Here is a 12031-nt window from a genome sequence, read left to right as displayed (position 1 = left end):
CCGCTGCTTTGTAGCTGGCTGTTGGCTTATTGTGCAGAATCCTGAGTCTTCTGTGACGTTTAACCAGTTTGATGATGCAACCATCACCATGTTTCACTTGGGGATGATGTGTACAGGGTGAATTAGTTTTTGCAGTCAAAGACAGCGGCTTGAACACTGACCAAAAAAAAAAACAACAAAACAAACTGTTGTGGTTTCAATGTTTCCCACACTCGTCATTTCCTGTATGTCTTGAGGCAAAACGAGCAGACCGTCTTATTACTTCTTTTCTCCTGTCTCTCTTTTATAAAGGCAGCATTTTGTGAAGTTCAGCACTTCCCTCAGAATTTCACTCTTGAGCTGTGGATATCTGTAGCTCCTCCAGAGTTACCATGTGTCACTTGGCGGCTTCTCTTATTAATGATCTCAGTGCTTCGACTCTGAACTTAGACAGTCTGCTGTGTCTTGTTGGGTTTTGAGAGATGTCCAAAGCTTGGGTTTTTCTTTGACATCATATGTCTGGACAACAGCGGACAGGTGAGAACTGGAGCTTTAGTGCTGACCTGTCTGCTGTTGTCATGATGCTCTTTGTTCACTAAAGATCTCCAACAAACCTCCAAGACCTTCACAGATCAGCTCGATTTAGACTGACTCTATTTACTTATAAGCTCACTTTTAGGTGGTGCCTTAGTAAAGGTGGCTGAATATAAATAATAGTTTTGCAAAGGATTGTGGGAACTCTATTCCTCCACAACTTTTCCGTGATTCAATTAATGTGTTGGGTTAATCTTATTTTTTTATGTGAACATCAATTGTGATTTCTTGGCTGCTCCATAAGCTACCTTCCTGCTCATTCAATTTTTCCACGCCGAAATGACATCACAAGCAAGTGCACACAGAGTCCACTCTACTTCCTTCCTTGTTCTCTCAACTGGGATTGTTTCCCCCGCAGTGTGACCTCACTGCAGGGTATTTCCTCTTTCTTGTGTCTTGTGATATTATGATATTAGTCCATCAGCTTCCCAGCTCATGGTGCTCTGCGCTGTTTGGAACATTGCAAAGAAAGACATCAGGGTGTTTATACAAAAGGTGATCCTTATAAATTTTATGGGTAGGTATCCGTTTTGCGTGAACTGTTACTGATGGCTGCTTACTGCTGGGCAAATAGGTCATTTAGGTTCAAGAATTTAGTCTGATTTCTTTCCACCAAAAAGCAATTGATCATCTTCTGAAACCACATCCTCAACTTCAATTACAGAAAGTCAGACGTAGTTATTTATCTTTTAGGGAGTGAGACCAAAATGTCTCTTCTAATGGGTTGTGGTACTTAGCAAGAGTGAGGCAAGAATTATAGTAATTTCTGAGCAGAATGCAGAGCTGACGCGAGTTAAAGCCATAGAAAAGTCTCATCTCAAAATGGGAAGGGACATTTACTTAGAAGAATCATAGAAACACATTTTAAAGCAATGGCAAGAAATCCCTCCATCTGTTTTCTGTGCCTGCCTGTTCCTGTTCAGCACGGCGGGGAGGAATAGCCGTGCCGGTAATCCTTGCATCCATTGCCGACATCCAGAAGGATCTATTTTTATAGAGTGGCTAATGATGAGACCTCATTCCATATAAACTCACAAGTATTAAAATAATCACGTCTTGTCAAAGTGCAGTGTGTCTTGTCAAACAAGATCCAGTTGTAATTACCTTGACTGCATCTAGTGAAGTAACTGTAAGGTATTATTATTATTAGTCCAGATATGATTTGTGTCCCACGCAAAAAGTTAGACCAATGAGACTCATTTCCTGCTCAGGATCAGCTCAATGAAACTGATGGAGAGCCTAAGCCTTAGTTTGTCTCAACCCCAGATCAACACCTTAGGCCCTAAGATGCTGATCTGTCCAACAAATTCCCCAAATTGCAGTTGGACGGAGCATCTTGGGGATGCGTAGGAACAAGCCCTGTCCACGCTATGCAACTCAGCGACTGCCGATATCCTGACTGCAGATAATGAAGGTCAGCTGTGTCTATTCTATCAAAACAGAGCTGATACTGGACAGAAATTGTAACGTTGTTGCAGAAAGTGACGAATGTTATCAGAAGTAGAGAAAGATAATTTGCATTAAAACAAGCAGCATGATAAGATAACGTGATGGTTACTTTGGAGGAAGACGCAGATCTCTTTATAAGAAAGCAAGCTGTCAGCAGATATAGAACAGAGTTGTAGTAGTGGCAGTAGTAGTTTGACATAAATACTATTCCATTAAGGGCACTTTGTTTTGGCTTTTTCCAGCTATCATCCTTCATGAAGCCTTGTACTTGTAGGTTCAGGAATCCACAAACAAACAAACACAAAAAAAGACAAGGTAATTACACTCAAGTCTGTGTTGAGACTGACTGAGACTTAGGAACAGAGAGTTGCCAACACTAAAGATGAACTTCCTCCATTTTTACAGCTGCTAGAGAGCAGTGAGGTCAGCAGGGCCAGCATTCGACCATAAACTACATCCTTATCTGAGGACTGGTGGGTTATCGCTGGGATCACATCCAGATACCTCACTGAGTTTCGTCTTTAGTCTTGACTCTAGGGAAACAACCACTTTTATAGCAGTGGCCCAAGGGTAAAAATAACAAGACTGAAGCCAAGGCTATTTTTTGGGATGATGTGTATTTACAGAGTGGTAGTGCTATTGTGTCACGTCTTCCTGTTGTTCTGATCAAGAACAAAAGAGATATCGTCACGTCAGACCAGCAGATGCTTTAAGTAGAGCTGGAAAATGGCTTCAAACTGTCCAAATAAACACACTGTCTTCAGCTACATTTGTCTTACAATTAAGGTGTAACTGTTCTGGTCAAAGGAGCAAGTGAAATCATTTGTCTTTAATTTGGACTGACCTTCTGAGACCGAGGGGAGGGGAGGGGAGGGGAGGGGAGGGATCCGCAGAGGGTGATTTGTCTCTGCTTGTCCGCAATTCAAAAAAGAGTACGCAAACACACTTTAGTTATCTTTGGATTTTTTTTGTCTGATTTTCATTGTCTCTCATCAACAAGCCCTCCCACACACACACACACACACACACACACGCACGCACGCACACACACACGCACACACACTCATGCACACATGCATTCAGCCATACATGCACCCTCAGGCAGAGGCATATCTGAGGTCAATCCTCTCCTAGTGCAATTACTCTGGACTGATCCCAGACCATTACTCAGCGTGACCTGTTGGCTAATTACCCTGGAAAGAAAGAAGTCAGAGGCAAAGTAGAGGAAGCAGAGATTTTTGTCTAGGTGGTTATGAGGGAGAACTGCTGCAGAGAGAGAATGAAGTCAGCATCTAGGTTTAAAAGTATTATTTGAATGAATATGACTGTAATAATCACCCATTTTGACATATTGGACTAGGCTACAGAAGTATACATTTACTTGTTCAATGACTTTAGATTGCTGGATATAATAAAACCACAAAAGCAACGTTGTCTATTGTCCCCCAAAAAAGTGCCTCAATAGACAGCTGTAGGGATCCCATGTTGTCTGACCGTAGTTTATTAATGTTGGTCACTTCATTGGGTAGAATTGTTCAATTGTCCACCAATACAAATAGAAAAATCTATTAATTTATGCACATTGATATGGTGAAGGCGACTTGGTGAGGTTCAAACCGAGCACCAGAATGGGAGAGGAATGGTACTTAACTATCTTTGACTGGTTTTATCTTTGGTTTGTGGTGCGAAATGGATTTTAGATTCCTGACCACGTCCATCCCATAGAGTAGCCATTTTCTGATTTCTATTTCCAGAATGATGATAACCATACCAAAAAAGCTCAGATCATCTTAAACTGGTTCTTTGAACGTGGCTCTGAGTTCCTGTGCAACTCCAGAGTCACCACATCTCAGTTCATGGTAGCACCTTTAGGACGAGGTGGAGCAGGAGATTATCATCATGAATCTATCACTGACAAATCTGAAGGAAATGTGTGATGCTGTCATGTCAATTAGGACCAAAATTTCACAGGAATGATTACCTTGTTAATCTTATTGAGGCAGCTATGAAAGCAAAAGATGGTCCAACCTAGTACTAGTAAAGTGCACCTAATAAAGGGCATAGACCTACTTTTGCAGGGAAGCACAGATTGTTAAAGACAGTGTGTCTGGTTGAGCCAAATAATGAGCACTCTGGAAGTCAGTCTCTTACATCAGTCTTGTTCAAACATGCCCTGCAGTGAGAGCAGCGACAGTCCCTTCCAAATATCCAGAACTGGATTTCGGTCTTGTGTTTCTCCTCCACCAGGAGGCAGTGTTTGATAGATAACATCCAATTACACAGTAAACGGGACAAAACCACGTTTCCTTCCTTTTCACAGTATCACAGTAGTCTGCCTTATGGCTGCAGCCTGATGAAGCTCCTGGAACTGAAACATGGACCACAGGAGTGTGACTTCAGTAGAAATGTATCAGAACAGAGATTACATGCCTTTCTCATGGAATGAGATATTTTTTTTGACACTCTTGCGTATTATTTCCTCCATGTACTTATTTTTAAAATTGCTTTAAGTCGGCAGAAACTAACAAAGCTTGAGAATATTTTTAATAAATGTCTTTATCTTAAAGGGGGAGGGAATGTAACTGAGCACTGGGAGGGAGACCATACAACCCCACACAAATAGACTCAGACACACACACACGCACACACACACGCATGCACGCATACACACACAGTTCCGCACTCCCAGATAAGGCTTTCGGAAGTTGAAGTTTACTTTGAGCATCTGGGGGAAGTCAAGGGTTAAAGAAGTTTCCCACCACTGCAGAAAGACCTTTGTTCTGTTCAGTCTTCATGCCATGTCCCACAGCTGCTGCAAACACCCCCTTACCGTTCAGCTTCCTGCGTATGCCGAGCATCCCGATGCAGATATCGATTTCTTCTTTAGCAGATTCAATTTCTCTTCCCTCTCATTTTTTGTATGATTGTGTTTCTTTTGGCCTAACGCTGAACTCCACAGGAGGTTTTACTTAAAGGTTTGTTTTAGGCAATTACACACATAACAAAACTCCAATCTTGTCATAAGATGAAAGGCAGATAGTAGATATGGGCTTCGGGCTGCATAGAGCAGACTAAGATAAAGCTTACACTCAGCGTTCATCTTCAATTATGTGATCCGGCTCCATTTGGATTCTCTTTGTTTATTCAAAGATTAGAGGTTCTTTTGTCCAAGAAACTAATGGCAAAATCATGTCTTTTATATTCACAATCAGATTGATGAGATTGAACTTGAGTTCTGTCAGCTATCAAAACAAAAACAAACATTGCATAGCTGTGCTTTGTTGTCTGCCATTTTTAGTATTTAAAGAAAACATTTTGTTAGGTTTTCTTCTGACTTCAAATGATGAATGTGTGAATCTTTTGAATCGAGCAAGCAGGAACAAGGACATATGAGTTGATTATATGATTCTGTAATAATCAGCCTTATCATTCTTTGCTAATGAAGTTTTATACAGACGACATGCTTCAAAAAGAGCAGCCGTACGATGTCTGCATGGACAGATGGTCAAACATGTCACATTCCTGCCATCTGTTGAGATGAATATGAGAGCAGAGATTCATCTGCTTTTGTTGATTAATTTCTGTATCTAACTCTAGTCATTGGAAAAAGTATGAATGGAACCTACAGTTAAAAACCTTCTTCACTGGATACAATGGAGACGCTTGTGGCCCAGTGAATATCTGCTTTGTGTTATAACTTAGTTGGAAGGTTTTACTGCACATCTTATACTTAAGGCACACAATCTGATCATCAGTTATCACAGATAAATAAAATTTGAAAGTCTCAAACCCACCGATTATACTGAGCTGCTAAGAAATTTAACCAAGGGCTACACAAATATTGCAGCAATAACCTAATAAAAACACTTAATCACATTGTATCTTGAATGGTTAGTGTAGCTCCAGCTGACGTCAAAATGTCAATTCAAAACCTCAAAAGCCTTTTTAAAATCGTATTTCTGCAACATACTGTACACACCTGCAAGCCGCCTGTTATGGACCACTTGTCCTTTCACATCATATAAGACAATCAGCTGAGACCACAGGCCATATGAGTGTTAAACTATAAAGCTGGGATTGTGGAACCAAAGGGGCCTGGTTTACAACTTGATTTCCCCAAAGTTGAGCTCTGTGTCGCACTCCCCATGCACACTGTCCTTATGTATATTGGTGCATTCCCTGCAAAAACACAAAATCTTACCAATTAATTTTTGCTTAGTTTCTAGTGCAAATATCTTAGTAAACCCGAAATGAGACAAAACTAACATACAAGTAACCTTTTTAGCAAGCTTTAGATTGAGCTTGTTTTAAGTAAATAGCTCCTTAATATTGATGAAAAGTAGCAGTTCCACTGGCAGATTATTTCACTTCTAACATGGGAAAAATGTCTTAAAATACTTTTTTAAAATCAATATTTAAGTATTATTCAGCCAACAGCAGTCCTCCACTACAAGCGCACAAGAACTAAACAGGCAAAGAAAACAGCGAGCAGCTTCAGAAGTCACTATCTAAATGTACAATGTAGCCTGAATGCACATTGCAAAGTTATATGAAAAAGCTTTTAAAATCTTTATCGTGTCATGAACGTGTACTTTCAGTGACGGATTGATGTGCGCAGTTTAAATCAGACTTTGAAGAGTGAACTGCTGTACATACCTAGCCGACTGACTGCAGGACTGTGCATTAAAACGTGTTTCCTCTTGTGACGTCTTAGAAGCTACTCTTGCTTAAACGTTAAAAAGCACAGCTCATAATCTTATGTTGTCACAGAGATTTACGCTGACAATTTAGGGTTTTGAATAATTCAAAGGAAGCTTTCAGGTTCTCCTTCGAAAAGGGAACGCCGTAATCTGCTTGAAAAATGGACGTGTCGGTGGAGCTCAGATAAATGTCTAGTGAACTTTCACCTCCAGCCTGGATGGCATGAAGAGCTCGGTGATGCTACACAGCAGACTGAACACATCGACATCACTCAGGAGAACAGGAGGCAGGCAAGGATGAGGAATTAAAACGCTGAAAGGAGAGCGGGGGGCAAGCTGTTTCAAAGGAACAACCACTGGCAGCCGGAAATTCTGGAGGTAAAAAGAGTAAAAGTGATGCTCACTGATCCCTGAAAGCAGAGCTTCTCCCTTGGCCGTAATTTGCCTCGCTGCTTCTGCCTTCGTGGGGTTTCCATTAAAGATAATTAGCATCATAACTCGGTTAGAAGACATGCAGCAACTACACAAATAGTTTAATTACAGAGCTGCTTCCGCCTGTTTTTTTTGTTTTTTCTTTCTTTCTTCCCTCTTACTGCCTTTCAGTCGTCCCCTGCAGATCCAGGGATTCCCCAGAAGGCAGAGCCCGTGGAGTCGCTCTGTTTATTGTTCATTAGGGAAGGCTTTGCCTCGAGAAGATCATGAGATAGATCTAAGTGTGTGTCAGTCCTGGAAGGGGTTGTTTCTTCAATTAGATCTTGTTGAACAGTGGCAAAGAAAACTTACTAACAGCTGCTAACCTAATAAAGTGTGAAGTTGGACCTTTGAATCCCCCATCCAAGCAAGAGGTGAAACAGAAAAAGGCTCGCAGGAGAGATGACTTCTACTTGCAGTGAAATATACAGCAACCACACAAATTTCACGCTTGGTGAGTATCAAGTTTGGTTGTTCACACTTATCTCAAAAGCTTTCATGCTTTGTTTCACTAAACTGAAATCGGACACTGGCTGGTTGAAGCCAAACATGTCCGACCCTCAATAATGCTTGTAAAGATGTGAATAAGGAAAATTAATGAATGCTTTGCCCTTTTTCCGCTGTCGTGATTTAGTTGCAGTATTCCCTCTTGTGAGACTCTGCTGCTTAGTTTCTTTCGTTTTTTTGGAGAAACACTCTCTCAATTGACTGTCTTTGTGGTGTTATTTTAAAGAACACATGATTTAGACTTATTGTAGTTGGCTGGTAAAGGCTGCAGTTTCTCTCAGACTCTGTCCAAGTCCTGGACGGATGTTTCCACTAAACACAGCTGAAGAAAACTTTGGCGGCTTAGAGCTCACAGATAAATATCATAAGCAAACACTGTTCTATCAATGAAAACCATAATAACTGCTTAGTTTTTCTGTGCACTGTGGGGTAACCAAATCTAAAGTCCATAAAAGCAGCAAGTGAAAAAGAAAACACAGAGTTTTGATTAGCTTACTGATTGACACTGGAGGAGTGACTGAATGCTTCATATGCCTTGAACTTTTTTCATTTTTTGTCACATTGCTACCAAATAGCATGTGTCTTATTGAAATTTGGTATTATTGTCCACAGTAGCACGTTATTGTGATTAATATTTGTAGTTTTCAGAATATTGCACAAATTACAATCTGCAAATGCACACCACAAGCAACCAAGTGGCCCATGATCCATATCTCATGTTGGGGAAACTATTGACTGGACAACAGGTAAGAGTGGTATGGTGGTGGTAGCATCATGCTGTGGGGATGCTACTCTTTAGTAGGTACAGGAAAGGTGGATGCAACTCAATACGAAACAATTCTGGAAGAAAAACCTGTTAGAAGTAGCAAGAATTGAGAATCAGTCAGAAGTTCACTTTTCAGAAGGGGAAAAAAAATCAACAAACTTTTCAATAAGTTGGAAAATATACCACCACTCCTTTACATTTGTATCTATAAAAAACATAATTTCACTACTTTTTAATGGTTTACCAAGTATCCAGGCAACAAGGAGAAGTTCAAGGGGAGCGAATACTTTTGTAAAGAAGTGTATATTGGTATTAAAGGATGTGCATGTGTACTTTAATGTAAGTGTATTGGTAACATGTGGGAGTGATGTCAGATAGGGACGGGGGCCGCTGAGTCCTGGGGGCCCGCAGTGGGGAGCCCTCACTCGTCACACATGCTGTCTCCATTTGCACCACAGGGGAGCGGAGCAACAGCAGCACAAAACACACAACAGGAAGACTGTAGCAGTACTATCTTCCCTGTAGATATCCAGGCCAAGCCAGATGTTCCTCCTCTTTCCCCTTTCTCCTTTTCGAGCAATAATTTTCCACCCACCCCCGTCCTCCTCATTTATCTTTCTTCCTGTCTCCTCTTTTCCTCAACGTCCTTCCTTTCCTTCTCTTTCTGTTCTCCCCCTCTCTACACGAGAACATGTCCCAGAGTCGCTTGAGCTGCTGAGTTACAAAAGTGACTCTTTTAATCGGGTCCTCATGTACTCCACCATCTGCCCTCAGCAATCATCCCTGACCTGGACCAATCGCAGATCTCCCCCACTGACCCAATAGCGCACCCGTCAAACAGCGTCTGCCACAAAGATTCAAACTCCCAAGAACTTTTTTAACTGCTTGTTTTCTTCCAACCAAACACTTTATAAATATTTTATTAGGATTTTTGTGTGATGGATAAAAGGCAGTGCATGTTGGGGAGTGCAACGATATTTATTATTTATCCAATTCTAGAAATCTGTGTGTAATTGTGCTCACCCGACCTCCCCCACCCCTCCAGTCAACACTTTGTAGAACCAACTTTTTCTGCAATTACTGAAGAACTTGTACTTTTTTGATCAAAAGGCAGATTGGATAAAAATCATTTTACACATGAATAGTCTTTGATGTACAGGTTCCCATTGCAGCTCTGGCACTACGTTTAGGTGCCTTGTCCTAAACATAGTGCCAATGTCCATTATTTCACAGCCTCTTACAGGTTTTCCTCTAGAATGGCTGTATTTAGCTCCGTCCAGCTCACCATCAACTCCTCTTTTGCGCCTCTTCTCATGTCATTTGATAAGAGAACCTCACTCCCTAAATCAGGAACCTGCAGGATTTTGCTCAGTATGGGCCAGACTTGACATGGACCCTGTGATTTAAGACCCCGATATGTTAGCCTAAACGATTTCATGATTGGTTGCTTTTCTAAATAACCTCTCTCGGGTTAAGGTGAAAAATGCTCACATTTTTCTCCTAAGACGCAACGACAAGGTAAATATAAAAGCGTATTTGCCAGGAGCGTGTCTTGTTACCTTAACACTTTAGCTTGCTTGTGTTGAATGGAAATGAACAACGTTACATGCATGCAGACCCACACACTATCCATTTCCTTGCTTTTGTAAATGCTACTTTTTCTCTTTTATTTTTTTTTCCCAAAGTCTGACACATCATACAGACTTCTCATTTGATCTTAGGTTCCCACAAGAGGAAATAGCATCTTGAGACACTGGCGTGTCATGGGTTTCATCCAGAGAACATTGCTTACTGAGCGGAGACAACTTTATGGGAACATTTTCTTTGATAAGAGGAGATATGCAACAAAATGCTGTCATATCAAAAGGGCTACTCTGTTGATGCATGTTGGGGAAAACATTTAAGATTTGTCTCAAGAGACAATTTAAGCAAAAAAGAAGAAGAAATGCTGGAGGAAAGATCCCCTCTTAGTCATAAAACATTGATAAGTTAATGCAAAAACAGATCAGATATCTTCTCTGTAGCCAAGAGGTTGAAAATATTGAGTTGTGTCCTTGAAGAAAGTTTGCATAACTTTGTCTGCAGAGCACAGATTACATTTTTGTAAGATTCTTAAGTGACCTTCCAAGTAGACAAACCTTTGCCCCATTGTCAGTTCTTTCAGATCGGATTCAACACATTTTCTGAGATTTTTAAAAATTTACTTCATAAGGTCTATGAGGACAATTAACACATATACCTTTTAAATTTGCCAACAGCACCCAATAAACACAGATTTCTACTTTGACTTTCACAACAAAACCACAACCAATACTGAAATCCAGCCGTGGCAGGAAGGAAGCCTTTTTGCTGAACATCATAAACGTCTCTTAGACCTTCAGCCAGCGTGCTGATGGGAAAAAAGTATCAACCCATGTCAACACAGGAACAAATAAATCACTGAGTCGACCATGTCACTCAAACTCATCAATAACCTCAACCCGTCTTCCACTTTAATCGTTGAGTTTATTCCCAGAGCATATTTCTTTTTCCTTTTGACACTGCAGTCTTGCAGTTGCGGGGTAGCGGGGGTCACAGGATGCAGGAGTGATTCAGATTTCCAGGGAACATTTGGAAACAGTTTCATCTGTTTTGCTGCCAATGTTAAATTTGACGCAGCTTCACTCAGTCTAGCTGGGGTTGTTTAGCTTTTAGGATATCCTTTCTTAAAGGAATAGATGTGGAAAATAATTCCCATGTGTATTGTGTGAGCCTATCGTGCTTTAGTATAAAACTATAAGCAATTTGTGGCCACATGCATGCAAAGGTGAAATCAGTGACTGAAGTATAAAAATTCACAACCACATCTTTTCTTTTTTATTCAACAAAGTATTTTTTCTATTAGAGGAGATCAAACTGAGGGTTAATTAAAGTATCCATTTTTACCAGTGCTATGGGTACAACCACAAAAAGCTCCATTCTTTTCTTTTGATAGAGATACATTTTGAAAAATTTAGTCAGAACACAATATTCTAGTCTAATAAAACATCTCGAATCCATTTGATGTTGAAGAATGTAATGCTAGAGGCTAAAATAAAAGTAATTGTATATTGTTTATCACCACATCTGGATATAAAATAGTCTTTCCCAACTTAAAACACTGCAACATTAAAAGTGTGTGCATTTGTTTAATGAGACTTCTTATCATGCTAAGCGGTCTTATTTGGCCCCCAGTTTTTACACTAATCCAAGCTAAAGTATAGCCTCTTTTACAAATGATCCCTTTAAATTTCTAAATATAGAAGAGTTTTGAGTTAGTCATGGGTTTAATCATGTGTTAGTCAGAGCCGGAGGGATGCTGTGCTTGTGCCTCTCAGAGACACAGAGCTAGTGATCGCTGAGGAAAGAAGAGAGATGACCAAATCTCCTCAGCTTGTCCACACACACTTGTAAAATTTAATACCCTCCTCTATTCAGCAAAGTAGTGGGAGGGAAGGAGCAGATGGACACACACACACAGGAGGAGAGAAAGAGGATATTATACCAATACAAACACACACACACACACACACACACACACACACAC

The 12031-nt window shown here is 40.5% G+C and overlaps 1 protein-coding gene across 4 annotated transcripts in view; it reads left to right on the top strand.

Moving 5' to 3' along the window:
• septin9b (septin 9b) overlaps positions 1 to 12031 on the top strand; it is a 79448-nt gene that overhangs the window by 38736 nt on the left and 28681 nt on the right. The window contains exon 1 of one of the 4 annotated variants that reach the window (XM_008414796.2): positions 7484 to 7647. The exons of the other annotated variants lie outside the window; for them this stretch is intronic. Within the exon in view, the coding sequence (XP_008413018.1) occupies positions 7596 to 7647 (52 nt within the window). The 5' untranslated portion in view covers positions 7484 to 7595. Of the gene's footprint in view, positions 1 to 7483; positions 7648 to 12031 lie in introns of those variants that run through there. 4 annotated transcript variants of the gene reach the window in all.

Source organism: Poecilia reticulata, linkage group LG1 (genome assembly GCF_000633615.1).
Source record: "Poecilia reticulata strain Guanapo linkage group LG1, Guppy_female_1.0+MT, whole genome shotgun sequence".
In the NCBI taxonomy this organism is placed as follows: Eukaryota; Metazoa; Chordata; class Actinopteri; order Cyprinodontiformes; family Poeciliidae; genus Poecilia; species Poecilia reticulata.
This window is presented reverse-complemented; position numbering and strand designations above follow the sequence as displayed.